The sequence below is a fragment of the Muscardinus avellanarius genome, assembly GCF_963383645.1.
Source record: "Muscardinus avellanarius genome assembly, chromosome: 1".
Classification (NCBI taxonomy): Eukaryota; Metazoa; Chordata; class Mammalia; order Rodentia; family Gliridae; genus Muscardinus; species Muscardinus avellanarius.
In genome coordinates this window covers 238,900,530-238,917,529 of record NC_137786.1, presented here as the reverse complement: position 1 = coordinate 238,917,529, position 17,000 = coordinate 238,900,530, and the positions used below count along the sequence as shown (strand labels likewise).

Sequence of the window (17,000 nt, the reverse complement as noted above, 5' to 3'; positions counted from 1 at the left end):
AAATAAAAAAATTATTGTGAGCGAGTACTATGATACTCAACAAATCTGCTCACCCAGAAGAAATCACGAATTCCTAGAAACACAATTTAATGAAGTTGATCCATGAAGAAGCACACGAGCTGAATAGACACACAGCTACTAAGGAGATTGGATCATCACCAAAACCTTCCCAGAAAAGGCAACCCCGGGATTCGGCGGCCTCGCTGAAGAAGAAGGACCTTTTCCTAACTCATGCAGTGGAGCTGGGATTTCCCTAACGTCAAAGCCAGATGAAGACACTGCAGAAAGAGAAAACTCAGACTGATTAATATTCCTCATAAAATGATGTAAATTCCAATGTTTACAATTCTAGCAAACTGAATTCAGCAGGATTTTTTTTTTTTTTTTTTTTTTTTTTTTGGTGGTACTGGGGTTCCTGGAAGCCCTTCTACCTCCGGGTTACACTCCCAGACCTATTTTTATACTTTTAAATTTGGAAACAGGGTCTCTTAAGCCAGCACGGCTGGCTTCGAACCCGCGCGATCCTCCTGTCTCCGCCTCCCAGGCGCGGGGATGACGAGCGTGCGCCCCACGCCCGGCTCAGCAGCGTTTTAAAGTGCAGTGCGCGGTGCCATGACCACGTACGTTTTACTCCTCAGATGCAGAGACGCCTTGTGATATGAGCTTCAATCAAGGAGATGCATCACATCAGTATAACAAAGGGGAGGGGCTCCCATGACCATCTCTTCTGATGGATTAAAAGCACTTGCCAAACTTCCGAACCCTTTCAGGGTTTAAAAAGAAACAACTCAGACAACTAGCAATAGGAAGGGTCAGGGCTGGTGGTGAGACTGGAAGCCTTCCCTCCAAGGTCAGGAGGAAGGAGAGGATGCCCACCGAGCACTTCTACTCAGCCTAGCCCTGGACGTCCCAGCCAGAGTGACAAGGAAAGAAATGTCGCTTCGCATATGACATGATCTTGTGTGCAGAGCACCTGAAATATTCCACCAAAGTAAAAGCATTAGGAAAACAATTTCACTTACATAGCACCAAAAAGAATAAAATGTTGAGAAATCAATTTAACCAGAGGCAATAGAGCTGCACATGGAAAACCACAAAACACTGCTGAATTCTTGTGTGTGTGTGTGTGTGTGTGTGTGTGTGTGTGTGTGTGTGTTACTGGGGTTCCTGGGAGCCCTTCTACCTCCGGGCTACACTCCCAGACCTATTTTATATTTTTATTTGGAAACAGGGTCTTTTAAGCCAGCGCGGCTGACTTCGAACCTGCGCGATCCTCCTGTCTCCGCCTCCCAAGCGCGGGGATGACAAGCGTGCGCCACCGCGCCCGGCCTGAAATTTTTTTTGAAACCACAAAGTGGAAAAACATCTTGTGTTCATGGATTTCAAGACTTAGTATTGAAAAGACAAAAATACCACCCCCAACATTTACAGATTCCACACGACTCCTATAAAAATTCCAATAACGTGTTTTGTAGACATAGAAAAATCCACCCTGAAGTTTACGTGGAATCTCCTGGAACTCTGACTAGCCAAAGAAAAACGTTGTAGGACTCAAATTTTCTGATTCAAAATTTAGTAAGAAATGACAACAACTAAAACAGCAGACTGCCAGCACAGGACAGACGGACAGACAGACCAACGGGCTAGGATGGAGAGGCCAGAGATAGACACTCACACACATGCTCCATGGATTTGTGGCTTGTATGCTAAAACTACTCAGTCTTTCCAACAAACGGTGCCAGAAAAACTGGACAAGCACATGCAAAACAGTGAAGCTGGACCCTTACTTTACATCAATGAACAGAAAAAAACCCTCAAAATTGATCAGAGGCACAGACACAGAGCTGAAGCTGTAGAAATCCTAGAGGGAAATGGGAAACGCAAACCCTGTATTTGGCGATGGTATTGGAGATGCCAGTCAGAGCGCAGGCCACAGAAGAACACAGATAAATCAAACTTCATCAGTGTTAAAACCTTGTGTGCCAGGAGAATGAAAAGACAGCACAGAACAGCAGAAAATGTCCACGAGTCAAATATGACAGAGGACCAATATCTGAAATTACAAAGAACTAAACAACTAAAATCGACAACAGGCCCAGCTCAATAATGGACCAGGGACACAAACAAACTTGCTTTTTCAAAGAATACTGGGACCAGGAAAATGCACATCGTCAAGGCATGGTGAAGGACTCCAGGGAAACCGGACACTGCTGCTGGGACGGCATGGCGCGCTGCTGCGGGAAGCAAGTTAGAGGTGCCGTGTCACAGCATCCTAGGGCCCCCCAGCTCTGCTCCTGGCTATAAACTGTAACGCTGTGAGATGGCGATGTGGGTTCTCGTTCTTAGCTAGTTTAGAAAAGGTAGCCAGAACTACGCTGCTGCGAGCTTAAGCAATTTTATTACAAAGGTAGAAAGAGGGGACAGAATTAAAAAGCACTGCGTCAGAGAGAGAGACGCAGTGGAGTGCCTGGAAAGTTAGACACTGAGGTCTTTTGAACAGAGGACAGTCTTTATAAGGATTCATTATCTTCCATCCTGCTTGACCAATAGATAGCCTTCCTATCTGCTCCTGGTGCAGGTGTGGGCCCGCCCATTAGCTCTAGTGCAAGCCTTTGTTACTTGGTTAACAAAGTCAGGGTCACATGGTATATGCCCTCTTTGAGGAAGGCCTGTACCATCCTCCAGCGTCCTTGGGGAGTTTTAGTCTTTTTTAAATATCTCTCTGCTAGAAGTTATTTATTATGTCAACTTGTCTTTAAAATATGAAGGCCTGCCGGGCGTGGTGGCGCACGCTTGTCATCCCAGCATTCGGGAGGCTGAGACTGGAGGATCGTGGCTCGCGGACAGCCTCAGCTACTTAGCGAGGCCCTCTGCAACTCAGTGAGACCCGGTTTCAAAATAAAGAATAAAAAATAGGGCAGGGGGTGTAGCTCAGAGGTTGAATGCCCCTGGGTTCCATCCCCAGACCCTCAAAAAATAAATAAATAAAAATAAAGAAAGAAATAAAATAAAATAAAATAAAATATGAAGGCCCTGGGCTGCCACTCTTTTGTGTACTTGGTAATCACTTCTGGCGAGGGGAACTCTGCATTATAACAAGCTGCCTCCCCTCCCTGCCTGAGCGCCTGCGTAGCACCCAGGCCCTGACAACTTTTTACATTTTGAAATGAATACCAAAGCAATTTTCCAATACCGGCACATTCCCCATCATATACCCAAAGGAATGGAAAGTGCGGAATATATAGATATATATAAGTCGCTGAGGTTGTCCTCAAACCTGTGATCCTCCTGTCTGACCTCCCAAACCCTGGGATCACAGGTGTGTGTCAGCGCACTTGGGGAGAATAATAATCTTGTGTTCCTCTTATAGCAACATTGCTCACAACTTAGAATTGCTTAAATTAAATAATTAGGAGGGCTAGGGGTGTAGTTCAGAGGTAGAATGTCTCCAGGTTCAATCCCAGCACAAAACTAAACCAATCAACAACAAAACACCCCAAAAATAGCCAAAAAAATCTCAACTAGCCCCAGACCTGTGTCCCTGAGTCTACACAGCTTTCCTGGGGGAAGGCTGGGCTGAGAAGGGGCCCCCGCCTTGGTGGAGGACCCTGCACAGCTGTCCTCCGACGGCTGGGCCGCTGGGGGCAGTGGGCAGCGGGCTGATCTGGCACCACTGCCAGGCAGGCTGCCTTTGCCCTGGGACAGACCCCAGAGGATGATAGGTGTCACCGGCCACTGGGGTCCAAGACAGCCCACGGTCCTGGTGGGAGGCGTCCAGCCTGGCTCTGTGTGGCCTGGTGTCTGTGCCGGGGGAGGCTTGACACCCTTCATGGCGTTGTGGCTCAGGGCTCTTGTTCCTGGTCACCTCGTTCACCCCTGGGCTCTGCGAGTCCCTTTGCCCTGGCTGGCCCTGGACTCGGGCCGGGGTGAGGGACAGAGGCCCGCCCCAGGCCGGGCTGAGCTCCGCCATCAAAGCCGCAGGACAGGTTCCTGGCACCACAGCCCCACACGCCCTGGAGGCTGCGGCCGGCCCCCTTCCCAGCAGGAACGGCCGTCTCTCCTTCGTGTCCAGCTCCCTCAACTGTGAAGAGGTAAACTCCGGTAGGCTAAGCAAACAGGCTGGGCCGTGGGCCGCATCCGGGGTGTCTCAATAGCAGTGACCCTGGCAGGCCTCACTGGGCCAGCCCTGCCCTGTCCTCGGAGGGCTCAGGGCAGCATGGGGTGGGGGCCGCATGGACCCCGTTTTACGCAGGCCCTGGCTCAGCGCCTACATGTGGGGCTCCTTCCAGGTAGGGGTGGAGAGGAGCAGGTGGGCATGGCTGAGGAGGATGGGGCCCAGCAGGGGCCTGGGCATTGCTGCAGCCCGGGAGCCCAGAGGGTCCAGGCAGAGGGGCGCCAGCCTGCCCCAGCCCGCCTCGTGGCGTCCTTCCAGACCCTCCCAGGGCGCCATTTGGCAGGGGTCTGGGTATGAAAGAGGACTTTGGAGACCCCAAAAACCTCAGCCCTGGGAACCTTCCACTTCAGAAATAACAGGGTGAGGAGTAGCTGGCGGCAGCACAGGCCTGGCCAAAAGGTTTGGGGAGCAGAGATCGGCGCCTGGCTCATTTGGGATAATCTAGAGCACTCAGACCCTGTGCAGGAGCCCGGGGTCTCCGCCACAGGTGGCTCTGTGCCCTGCAGAAGACACCGGAGGAGGAAGAGGCAGGTCTCAGCGTGGCCACCAGCACGGGGACTCCAAGGGCCAGGCTGAGGGCCAAGCAAGGGTGACCGGGCAAAATGTCTCAAAAGTCTTTTGGGTTTTTTTTTTTTTTTTTTTTTTTTTTGGTACTGGGGATCGAGCCCAGGGCATTCTACCTTCAAGCTACATTCCCAGCCTTTTTACTTTTTTATTTTGAAACAAGTTCTTACTCAGTTGCTGCGGCTGGCCTTGAACCCACAATTCTCCTGTCTCAACTTCTCAGTTACCGGGTTACAGGTGTGACCCAGCGTGCCCAGCTCCCATCCAACTCCCTGCATGGATGTGACGGCTCCAGGGGCCTCCTAGCAGCGGGTCTGCAGTACTTGTCCTTCTACGCCTGGCTCGCCCACTCAGCGTAGAGGCCTTCGTTTACCCAGCCTCGCGCCTGTGCCAGAACTCTCTCCTCTCAAAGTCTGTGCAAGCCGGGCATGGTGGGCACGCTTGTAATCCCAGCACTCGGGAGGCCGAGACGGGAGGATCGCGGTTCGTGGCCAGCCTCAGCTGCTTAGTGAGGCCCTCTGCAACTCAGTGAGATCCTGTTTCAAAATAAAGAATAAAAAATAGGGCTGGGGGGGTGTAGATTGGAGGTATTCTACACCCTGGGCTCCATCCCCAGTACTGCAAAATAAATAAATAAATAAACAAATAAATAAATAATAAAAGCCTGTACGGTGTGGATGGACCACGTTTTGTGTGTCTGCTCATCTGAAGATGGAGACCTGGATGTTTTCAGGTCTTGGTGACTAGCTTCGCTGGGAGGACCACAGCTGTGTGGTGTCCGAGTCCCTGCCTTCGATTCTGTGAGCATATACCGAGAACTGGGTTGCTGGACCATCGGTGGTTTTATTTGTAGCCCTCTGAGGAGCCTCCAGGCTTCTCCCCACAGTGACCTGCCACTTTGAGTGGCTGCCGGCACCTCATCCTGCCTGCGTTGCTTTTTATTTACTTATTTATTTTTGCGGGTCTGGGGATGCAACCCAGGGACATTCTACCTGCAAGCTATACCCCCGGCCCTAGTTTTTTATTCATTTTGAAACAGGGTCTCACTGAGTTACAAAGGACCTCACTAAGTAGCTGAGGCTGGCTGCAAACCCGTATCCTCCTGTCTCCACCTCGTGAATGCTGGGATGACAAGCAATGCGCCACCACGCCCGGCTTTTAACATGGGTTTCAATTCAACCTCTACAAATTTTTCCTGAGAAAGACAAATGTGGGGCCGGGCTGGGGCATCAGCGCGGCCCTCCCCGTGATGCTGGCAGAAAACACTGCAAATCTGGGATCCGCCTAAAGGCTCCACAGGGCTGGTTAAAGCCACATGGCACTTGCCCGCTGGGTTGGGTCAGGCTGGGGTCCTGGGTGACAGGCTCATGGCACGGTTGCCTGCTGGGAGATAAGCACTAACCGTGTCATCTGGGGGTGCCAACGAGCAGGGATGCCCCTGGGAAGCGTCGGGCTGGCCCCCGAGGCTCCCGTGAGGGCGGGTGGGCAGGAGGCCCAGCTTCTAGCTCTGGGGCTCTGCAGCCCCTGTGCATGCCACCATTCTTGGGTATTTTGTGTGTCTGTGTGTGGTATGGGGGTGGAACCCAGGGGCATTCTACCTCCAAGCTACACCCCAGCCCTCCCTGTCTCGGCCTCCCGAATGCTGGGATCACAAGCGTGCACTACACACCTGGCTCCCTCCATTCTTGTTTGTGGTCCCTGGGCAGTGGCTGTCTCCTCTGTCCCCCGCAGGAGTTTGACAAGCTGGCCCTGGAAGGTGGAGGCCCAGCGGGATGCTGGGGGGAGAGGCCTGCCTGGGCCCTCACTGGCCCTGTTTCCCCCTCGCTTGAACCTCGCCACAGGCAGGAGCCGTGACCTCACAGAGCTTGAGAGAGGCTAAACATGGAGTCTCCCCCTGGGGTCCCCACGAGACACACAGACAGGCACCCCACCCTGACACCCGCCAAGGGCCCCTCCCAGGCTGAGCGGGAGTCCCAGCCCCCACTTGCCGGCCCCTCCCCACTCCTCGGGCCCTGGTGCGAACACCTCCACCTGGCTCCCCCAGCTGACGCAGGCGAGGTCTCCACCCTGACCCCATCCCTCGCTGGCCAGGTTCCAGAAGGAGGTGGCCTGGCGCAGGCTTGCCATCCGCCCTCCCTCGAGTCAGCACCACGAGGGGCCCTGCCCTCTCCTCCAACCCTCGAGCTGCAGGGGGCGGGGGCGCCCGTGTCTGATGGCAGGGCAGCAATCCTTCCTCCTCCAGGCCTCTTGCCGGCCACAGCCCCTCCCCAAAAGCAAACACACGTGGCTGCCCCAGGACTGGCCGGTGCCCCGCGTGGCCCAGGAGCGGGCCAAGGTGTTCCGCTACATAAGCCCAGGCCCCCGGGGAGCGAGCGCCTTGCCCACTCCTTCCTCACTGCCACCCCGTGCCAGCCCCAGGATGGGCTCCGGGGGCAGGAGCAGGGTGCTGCAGTGGGCCCTGGCAGCCTTGCTCCTGGTGTGGCTGGCAGGTAAGCCCCAGGCCCGCTTGATGCCTTCCTCCCGGCAGGGAGCCTCAGCCCAGGGGTTGGCTGTGGAGGTGGACACTGCCCCTCTGTGTGTCCTAGACACCACGGCCCCCGCCTATGTCCCACACGGTGGCCAGCGCAGTGTCGGGAACCCAGGGCGTCAGAAGGAAGAGTGGGGGCTAACCTCAGGCAGAGCCCTGGGAAGCCCGTGGGGGCCCTGGCTGGGGACAGGCTCAGAGAGAGGTGACAGAGGTTGAGGTCTCTGGGGCCCCGAGAGGCCCAGACTCAGGGTGAAGGAGGACAGTCCCTACGCAGCCTCCCAGCCTGCCACGGTGGGAGTCACGGCCAACAGGCAACCCCCCCCCAGGGCCTGGGTCCTTCCGGTGAGGGTCATACTACTTCCAGGGGGTGAGGCTGGAACCAGGCTGGCAAATGAGTGCCCAAAGCAACGGACGGTGAGGCCGTGCTGCCTGCCGCCGGCTCTCATGGCACTCCGCTCGCGGCCCCTGTCAGCCGAGCTGTTTTCCTTGTCTGTCTCCTCTCGGGAAAGCCACCATGCTAATACTTAGTGTCCACACGGAAGATGTGGCCCCCGGAGACTGGCCTGCGCCTGGCTGGGTTTGGCAGGGCCCAGCTACCCTAAGGCGTGGCTCCCTCTGGAGCTGGAGGGAGCTCTCTCCATCTGCGGCAGAGGGGAGGCACCGAGGGGAGTGGCTGGTCCCCCCAGATCTCCCTCCCTTGGGGTCTGCGGAGGATTCCCTGCAGGACCTATCTCTGGGGTCTGGGAAGCTGTGGACAGGGCCGAGGCTGGATGCTAGTGGCCCCATACCCAGGCTCTTCTGGGCCATGTGATCTGGACAGGCAGCCCCATCCACCTCCAGCCTCTTCCCACCTTCGAGACAGGTCCAGCCTGTGGCTGGGAGCACGCAGCTCTCAGAGCGTGGCTGGTTGGGCAAGGCTGGCCGCATAGGGAGCCCAGGTCTGTCCTGGGCACGCCAGGCTTGTGGTAGTATGCACCCAGACCTCGGTGCTATTCCTCTGGGCGAATGATGGAGACCCGGGCACCACGGCAGGTCTGCATGAGAGGGGAGGAGGGGTGCTGTGTACCCCGTATCTTTTGAGGGCCCTGGACCCGGGTCCTCGGGGCTGGAGCCCAGCAGGCAGCAGTGTCAGGCCGGCCAGCCATACATGCGTGCACAGGTGAGGCTGGGGTCTGAGGTCAGGGCCGACGGCGGGAGGGGCTCTGTTTCTGGGAAACGCAGTCAAGCGGGCCCTCGAGAGCGAAGATGAATGCCAGGCCAGTCCCTGCGGTTTCCAAATGCCAGCAGGACAGGCTGGGAAAGTCAAACAGGAAGCTGAGCTGCCCATGGTGCTGGAGTGAGAGGCCAGCCTGAGTTCCAAAAGACCGGGACATGGATGGTGCGGGACAGGGCCCTGCATGGGCCACTGGGACCTCGGGGCCTGGGTCGTGGGGTGAAGAGCGGGAGGCCTTCCCTGGAGCAGCAGACAGTCCAGGCCACCTTGGGCAGCCACCCTGCACCAAGGGCCAGACATTCATGCCACCCTGACCCAACTGCTGGTTCCTGCCAGGGGCTGGTTCTGGTCTTGGGTTTCTGCTAAGTCATGCCTGGAAGCCTCCCACTCTGTCCTCGCCAACAAAGCTGGCCTTTGTCCTCTGAGGGACAGGAGGGATGGGGCTGCACCCCGTCCCTGGGACCAGGCCCGTTTCCTGATTCCATTTTCCTCCTCAAGCTGGAGGGGCATCGGCCAGTCACTTGAGAGCTGAGGAGTCACAGGTGGCTCAGGCCGGCTCCGTGGCGTGGAGAGGCGGAGAGTGCTGCAGCCCACGGGGAGGGGCTGCTGGCCAGGTCGTGTCAGGTTGCTGAGCTGCTGAGGAGACCAGGCTCAGGCTGAAGCCGGTCCATGGGCCTCAAGCTGGGCCACAGCAGACAGGCCCATGGGCGCAGGAAGGCTAGGGGCTGAGAGCCTGGCTTCCTGCTCACCCCGGCCCTTCTCCTGCAGACACCCAGGGCCACACGGAGCCGAGCACAGAGCCCACAGCGGACAGTCAGAGGATGGACAGCCGTATGTAGCTGGGCTCTGGGTTGGGAGCTCCTGACCAGGCAGGCCAACCCCTTCTCACACAGCCCTCACCATGCTGAGACCGTCCCAGGGCCCTGCTGCCTGGAGACAGCATTGACCTCAGCTGCACGCGCGCGCACACACACACACACACACACACACACACACACACACACACACCACCCAGGGCAGGAGCAGTCTGGGGCAGACAGGGAGAGTCCAGCAGTGACCAGTGGGGATGAGCAGCTCCCCTCCCAGCCAGCCCCTTAGTCCTGGCCTCCTGAGTGTCCCCAGAGCAGGCCTCACAGAGGGAGGGCAGGGCTCTCACTGTGCCCGGCTGTCTCCAGCCAGCCCCACAGCCTGGTCCCAGCCTGTGACCTTCATCCCACCTGTCACCGGCCTTCCCCGGATGAAGTGTAAGTGGGCGGAGCCCCGGCCAGCCGGGGAGGGGTTCCCAGGCCCAGGGTGGGAGTCCCAGGTCTGTGTGAAGCTGGTGCAGCTGGGCAGGGGCTGTCGCTAAGCACCCTGGGGCAGGTGGGGGCTGTGGTCTTGGGTGAGCAGGCAGGCGTGGCAGGGGGCTGCCGGTGGGCACTGCCTGTGGGTAGCAGCACCCAGCAGTGACCACCCTGCGGCTGCCGCAGCCGCAAGGGCAGCCGCAAGGCGAGTGCACACCAGGGAGATCTGCAGCACCTGGGGCGACTTCCACTACAAGACCTTCGACGGCGACATCTTCCGCTTCCCCGGCCTCTGCAACTACGTGTTCTCCGCGCACTGCACCGCCGCCTACGAGGACTTCAGCATCCAGATGCGCCGCAGCCTCGTGGGGTCCCGGCCCACCATCACCCACATTATCATCGAGGTGCAGGGGCTGGTGCTGGACCTGCTCAACGGCTCCGTCCTCGTCAACGGGCGGCGGTGAGTGCGCCCTGCGGGGCGGCGCCGGGCTGGCTTGGGGACTGCAGGGCGGGTGCGGCTCAGAGCGGGCAGGGGGGTGCCGGCCCGGCCAGGCCCTGGCTGAGCGTGGACTGGAGCTTGCTGCCTAGGAAGGAGCTGCCCTACGGCCAGGCCGGCCTCCTGGTGGAGCACAGCAACGGCTTTGTGAAGGTGCAGGCGCGGCTGCTCTTCAACTTCCTGTGGAACGGAGCCGACCATGCCCTGGTAAGGTGCCCCTCCCAGGTCCTGGCCTGCCGGGGAGACCCTGGGGCTGGAGTTCCTCAGGCCACAGCTGCTCCTCCCTCCCCAGGTGGGGCTGAACCCCAAGTACGCCAACCAGACCTGTGGGCTGTGCGGGGACTTCAACGGGCTCCCGGCCATCAACGAGTTCTACCTCCACAGTGAGTGCCAGCAGCGCCCAGGATGAGCGTGGCCAGCCAAGGGCCGGCAGACCCAGAGACGCCCGCAGGGGGCGGAGGGGCAGAGGCACTGGGCATGGGGCGCCCTTGAGGGGGTGCAGGGTCCTGAGCTGGGTGGGTTCTCCTGGCGGCTGCCTCGGGGCGGAGCCCACCCCATGCCCAAGCCCCGCACCCTGGAGCTGGCCACACTGAGCGTGTGTTTTCTCTTCGGCAGACACCAAGCTGACCCCTCTCCAGTTCGGGAACCTGCAGAAACTGGATGGTCCCACGGAGCAGTGCCAGGACGCCCTGGCCTCTTCAGCTGACAACTGCACAGACGAGGTGAGGCCCTCTCCAGGCGCTCAGCCGCTGCCCCCGGGGACGGGCACAGCAGGACTGTACCCAGGGCACGGGTGCTGAGGAAGTCAAGTGACAGGCGAGAGGGGCCCTGGTCTCATGTTGTCACGGAGCAGCTGGTGCTCTTGATGCTGGTACTGGGGACTCGGGAGGCGGGGCGGGGCCTGGCTCCCGCCAGGACAGGCTAGGAGAAAGTGAGGTGCGCCCAGTGCGCACGCTCCGAGTGCCCAGGGGCTGTGCGGGGACTGTGTGTGCTCATCTGCGGGACCACTGTGTGCATACGTCCACACAGGCTGGCTGTGGGGCACTCAGGCACCCAGAGTAAGAAGCAGCCCATGGGCAGGGAGGACCCTTCTTTGGGATGTGTTCAGGAAGCCAGGAAAATCCCTAAGCCTGAGTCGTGAAGTGGGATGAGAATGTCAGCAAGCCCTGGGAGCTGCAGCCTCGCACACAGCCAGTCCGGGGTCCCGGGGTCGGGGGACATTCAGTACTGAGCCTGCAGAGTGCCTGAGGGTGCATGGGCGTGCCCACCACCCCTTCCCCCGGGCAGATGGATGGATGAGTGGATGGATGGATATGTAGATGGGTAGATGGGTGGATGAGTGGATGGATGGATGGATATGTAGATGGGTAGATGGAATAAGGGATGGATGGAGAGGCGGGTGGGTGGGTGGAAGGGGCCTCAAAGGGGAGGGGGCTCCTTGGCCTGGCATCAAAGGGCAGGATGCCCACATGAGCACGGTGGTCCCTGTGTGGAGTCAAGGGTGCCCGGCCTCCCTTTGCTCCCCAGGAGGACTTCTGCTACCGCACCCTGCATAGCCCGGCCTTCTCTGAGTGCAACACGCTGCTGGACGCGGCTCCCTACGTGGCTGCCTGCGTGCAGGACCTGTGCCGCTGCCCCTCCTGCCCATGCGACACCTTCACTGAGTACTCGCGCCAGTGTGCCCACGCGGGGGGCCAGCCCCTGGACTGGAGGAGCCCCAGCCTCTGCCGTGAGTGCTCCAACCAGGGCCTGGGCCAAGGGCACACGGCGGCAGCATCTGGCTGGGGGCAGGGCAGGGGGAGTCTCTCAGTGGTCACAGCGCAGGGTGGCCAAGTGGGGAGAGGGGAGGGGAGGCACGTGGCCGGGGGCCTTGGGGCACGGCTAGGCCCAGCTCCCGGGTGCGGACATCACCCAGAAACACAGGCGAGGGTGGCTGGTCTTGGGGGAGCAGTGGCCTCGAGTAGGCCAGGTGGGAGGTGCTGGGACCCGCTTCCTGCCTCCTCCTCACCCAGAAGGTGGCTTGGGGGACCTTGGAGGGCGGGAGGCAGGGAGGTGCGGCCCCAGCTGACCAGGGCGGTCAGGACAGGATGCAGCTCTCTGGACTCAGTGCCGCCCCTCGGTTGCAGCCCGGGCCTGCCCGCTCAGCATGCAGTACCAGGAGTGCAGCTCGCCCTGCGTGGACACCTGCTCCAACCCCCAGCGCTCACAGCTCTGCGAGACCCACTGCACTGACGGCTGCTTCTGCCCCCCAGGCAGGCCCACACCCGCCATCTCCAGGGCACAGTCGGTCACTGCCTCCAACGTCCATGGGCTGGGGGTCCTGCCCCTGCCCCGGGCCAAGGGCAGGGTGGATGCTGACCATTAGGAAGCTGGAGATCTGCTGCTCTATAGAGGAAGTCAGAGCTGGCATGAGGGTCGGGGGGGGGGGAAACTGAGGTCCAGGGGAGTACAGCAATCACCCCAAGCCACTGGGGCTCAGGCAGGGGCCAGAGTACTCTCACTCCCATCCCGGGGCTGGGCTCTCAGAGGCCAGGTGCCCTGTGCCCTGTGCTTACCACCTCCCTGTCCTCAGGCACTGTGCTGGACGATGTCACTCATTCTGGCTGCCTGGCCCTGGCACAATGCCCCTGCACCCACCGTGGCCGCACCTACACGCCCGGGGCCTCTTTCAACACCAGTTGCAGCTCCTGGTAGGACGCAGGCTCTGTGGGACGTGTGGGTGGGCCTGCCTCCTCCCCCATGTCCCCTCTGCTCATGCTCTCTGTCCCCTAGCACTTGCTCCGGGGGCCTGTGGCAATGCCAGGACCTGCCGTGCCCCGGCAGCTGCTCCGTCCAGGGAGGGTCGCACATCTCCACCTACGACGAGAAGCTCTATGACGTGCATGGGGATTGCAGCTACGTCCTGTCCAAGGTGCGGCCACCGGGCAGGGTCCAGGGGCCTCGGTCCCTTCTGCCCCAAGGTGAACCCCTGGCTGATGAGGTTCTAGGCCAAGACAAGCAGCTTGGGGGTGACCCCGCGCCTGAGGTCATGACTGCAGCCCTCTCAGTCTCATGGGCATGCGCTTGGGGCACCCCACGCCCCCGCTCACCCCTAACCCCTCACCCCTCACCCTGGGCTTCCCAACAGAGGTGTGCAGACAGCACCTTCACCGTGCTGGTGGAGCTGCGGAAGTGTGGCCTGACGGACACGGAGAACTGCCTCCGGATGGTGACGCTCATCCTGAATGGTGGGGACATGGTGAGGGCTCAGCCCCGCGTGCGGGGGCCCAGGGGACATGGTGAGGGCTCAGCCCCACGTGCAGGGGCCCAGGCCACAGCTCGCTCCCCCGTGAGCAGACGGGCGGGCACTGACCACAGCCTGCCCCACTCCAGACCATCCAGGTCCAGGCCAACGGCCGTGTGTTCATGAACTCCATCTACACCCAGCTGCCCATGTCGGCAGGTACGTGGTCCCAGAAACAGCTGGGCGGGGCTGACAATCCTGAGTGGGCCGCACTCTGGGAGCTCAGGCAGGGTCCAGCTCTGTGCCGGTCAAGACCTTTGCAGCCTCGGGCAATTCAGTAGGCAGCTTCCTTCTCTGCAAAATGGGGGTGACAGAGATCCCACCCCAGGTTGCTGCGGGGCCCTGCGTTGGCACAGTCACTCTTGTCCTTTTGGGGAGGGTCAGAGGTCACTCAGGACTCATGCACACGCGGGAGGCATGGTCCTGGGAGCTCCTGCCCACGCTACGCACCTGGCGGGGGTGGCCGGGCCCTGGGGGTGCCCGCTGGCCAGCCACACCCCACGCCTCCCCACAGCCAACATCACCATCTTCAACCCCACGAGCTTCTTCATCCTGGTGCAGACAGCCTTTGGCCTACAGCTGCAGGTGCAGCTCGTGCCCCTGATGCAAGTGTTCCTCCGGCTGGACCCCTCCTACCGCGGCCAGATGTGCGGTGAGGCAGGGCCTGGCTTTGGGGCGGGACCAGCTCCAGCGCAGAACAAGGGGGTGGGTGGAGGAGGGCACTGGGCAGGACACCTCACAATCGACTGCTGCGCAGAGCAGGCAGGACAGTGAGTGGGCACAGGCTGGCCCGCACGGAGGCTTATCTGCAGATGTTTCTGGAAGCAAGTCTGAGGAAGGGGCTCTCAGGCCGGCCTGCCTCCTGGCAGCGTCAAGAGGGACAAGCAGTGTCCTGGGGAGAATGGACCCGGCTGGACGGGCCGCTAATCCCCTGGCTCCCGGCCTCAGGCCTGTGCGGGAACTTCAACCAGAACCAGGCGGATGACTTCACCGCCCTCAGCGGCGTGGTGGAGGGCACAGGCGCCGCCTTCTCCAACACCTGGAAGACCCAGGCCTCCTGCCCCAACTCCAAGAACAGCTTCGAGGACCCCTGCTCGCTCAGCGTGGAGAACGGTACCTGTGTCCCCCGGCACCTGGCCCCAGGACAGCCCTTCCTGACCCTGGGGAGGGGAGGGAGCCCGGGCGGGCAGGCAGGCTTGAGGGCGCTATGGTTGAGGAGGGAGACAGGCCCGGGAGCCCACACCCCAGATCCCAGTCCTGGCCTGAGGGGCAGAGCCTGGGAGGCAGGTGAGGGGCAGTGTCCATTCCCCTCCCAGAGAACTATGCCCAGCACTGGTGCTCACGGATGACCGACCCTGCCGGCGCCTTCGCCGCCTGCCACTCCACTGTCAACCCTGCGCCCTTCTATTCGGTGAGAGACTGTGGCCTGCAGGCCCGGGTGTGGGCAGCAGGAGCCCCTTCCCTCAGGCTCCCCCAACCCACCTGGGAGTGGATAGTGCCGCCCCAGACTCGTGCCCGGAGGCTCTGGGGAGGGTCCTCCTGCCTCAGCCTTCACGTGGCTGTCTGTGCCACGTCTCTGGAACAGGGCTGCCTCCTGCTCACCCATTTACATCTGCAGAGACCCTTCCCACATGAAGCCCCCTGCCGGCCCTGGAGAAGGTCTCCAGCCCAGCTTAGTGGGGACATGATTCAACACTTAACGGCAGCTTCACGGCCACTTGGGAGCCCAAAGCCCTGTAACGCTCTTGATCTGACCCCTGTCTCCAGGCAGCAGGCCATCCTATCCCACAAACAGCCTCCCGCCAGCCCCTGCCTCGGTCTCCCCTCACTGATTCAGTCTCCATGTGTAAGGCGGACCCAGCCACACCCCATGAGGACCGCAGGGGTGCTGAGCTTGCCGCTGTGTGCCTTCCTCAGTCCCCCATCGCGACCTCCCACCCTTGGGCAGCTCCCCCAGGCCCAGCTCCCAGCCCGGGTCGGAGGCGGGAGGGCCACTGAGGCCCGGGGCCACCCCTGACCCGACGCCGCCGCTCCGCCCCAGAACTGCATGTTCGACACGTGCAACTGTGAGAAGAGCGAGGACTGCCTGTGCGCCGCCCTGTCCGCCTACGTGCACGCCTGCGCCGCCAAGGGCGTGCTGCTGCGCGGCTGGAGGGATGGCGTCTGCGGTGAGTGCGGCTCCCGGAAGGGCGCAGGCGACTGGGGACCCCACGTGACTCTCAGCCAGGGCTCGCGGGGTGCCCGGGACCCAGGGGCAGCCACCTCGTGCACGGGGCTCTCGGCCAAGGCCTGCCTGTCTTCATGACCTTCAGCGTGCAGTTCAAGTCTAGTCACTGGAGGGGGGAGTGCCAGCCTCTGACCCGGCCCCTCACCCCTGCCTACCGCAGCCAAGTACATGAAGAACTGCCCCAAGTCCCAGAGCTACGCCTACGTGGTGAGCAGCTGCACGCCCACCTGCCGTGCCCTGAGCCAGGCCGACGTCACCTGCGAAGTCCCCTTTGTGCCCGTGGACGGCTGCACCTGCGCGGCCGGGACCTTCCTGAACGATGTAGGCGTGTGCGTGCCTGCCCACGAGTGTCCCTGCTACCTGCACGGCGCCGTGGTGGCCCCTGGGGAGGTCATGCAGGACGGCAGCGTGCTATGGTAAGGACGGCGGAAGGCCGGGGCGGATGTACCTGGGGACGTCCTGCTGGAGAGCGCTCTGCTGGGGCCAGGAGGGTGCGCCCCTGCCTGCCCCACCTGGCCTTAAGGACGACTTCTTTATAAGCCATGTTAGTTAGCTTTCTGTTACTAAAGAAAAGAGAGAAGGTTAAGCCGGGCATAGTGGCCCACGCTTGTAATCCCAGCATTGGGGAGGCTGAGATGGGAGGATCACGGTTCGCGGACGGCCTCAGCTACTTAGCGAGGCCATTGGCAACTCATTGAGATCCTGTTTCAACAATAACAACCCTAAAAAATTAGGGCTGGGGGTGTAGCTCGGAGGTACAATGCCCCTGGATTCCATGATTCCATCCCCAGTACCAGCACCACCACCACCACAACAACAATAATAACAACAAGAAGCAGCCGGGCGTGGTGGCGCACGCTTGTGGTCCCAGCATCTGGGAGGCTGGGACAGGAGGATCGCAGTTTGCGGCCAGCCTCAGCTACTTAGTGAGGCCCTTTGCAACTCAGTGAGACTGACCCTGTTTCAAAATAAAGACTAAAAAATAGGGCTGGGGGTGTAGCTCAGAGGTAGAACGACCCTGTGTTCCACCCCCGGTACCACAAATAAAATAAAAAATAAAGAGAGAAGCTTTGTTGCGGCTCACAGTGGAGAGGACCCAGCCCATGATTTCAGTGCCCCAGCGAGGCAGTGTCACTGAAAGCGCTCATCTGTGGAGAGGAAGGGAGCCGGGCCTCAGCGTCCCCTGAGGGCACCCCCCCAGCGTCCTAACTTCCTCCCTCCAGGCCCCAGCTC

At 60.4% G+C, this 17,000-nt stretch overlaps 1 protein-coding gene across 1 annotated transcript in view; it reads left to right on the top strand.

Annotated features, from left to right (window-relative positions):
- The window catches only part of LOC308261772 (mucin-5B-like), a gene marked incomplete at both ends in the record, with an annotated part of 37,051 nt that overhangs the window by 462 nt on the left and 19,589 nt on the right, over nt 1–17,000 (top strand). The window contains 22 exons of the mRNA XM_080693896.1: nt 3,685–3,763; nt 3,847–4,101; nt 4,290–4,309; nt 6,470–6,494; nt 6,958–7,227; nt 9,247–9,309; nt 9,654–9,722; nt 9,912–10,221; nt 10,350–10,464; nt 10,550–10,640; nt 10,873–10,979; nt 11,785–11,986; nt 12,384–12,509; nt 12,830–12,947; nt 13,030–13,168; nt 13,385–13,495; nt 13,630–13,699; nt 14,055–14,192; nt 14,489–14,653; nt 14,857–14,951; nt 15,582–15,708; nt 15,928–16,183. Coding sequence (XP_080550022.1) covers nt 3,685–3,763; nt 3,847–4,101; nt 4,290–4,309; nt 6,470–6,494; nt 6,958–7,227; nt 9,247–9,309; nt 9,654–9,722; nt 9,912–10,221; nt 10,350–10,464; nt 10,550–10,640; nt 10,873–10,979; nt 11,785–11,986; nt 12,384–12,509; nt 12,830–12,947; nt 13,030–13,168; nt 13,385–13,495; nt 13,630–13,699; nt 14,055–14,192; nt 14,489–14,653; nt 14,857–14,951; nt 15,582–15,708; nt 15,928–16,183 — 2,951 coding nt within the window. The remainder of the gene's footprint in view (nt 1–3,684; nt 3,764–3,846; nt 4,102–4,289; nt 4,310–6,469; nt 6,495–6,957; nt 7,228–9,246; nt 9,310–9,653; nt 9,723–9,911; nt 10,222–10,349; nt 10,465–10,549; nt 10,641–10,872; nt 10,980–11,784; nt 11,987–12,383; nt 12,510–12,829; nt 12,948–13,029; nt 13,169–13,384; nt 13,496–13,629; nt 13,700–14,054; nt 14,193–14,488; nt 14,654–14,856; nt 14,952–15,581; nt 15,709–15,927; nt 16,184–17,000) is intronic.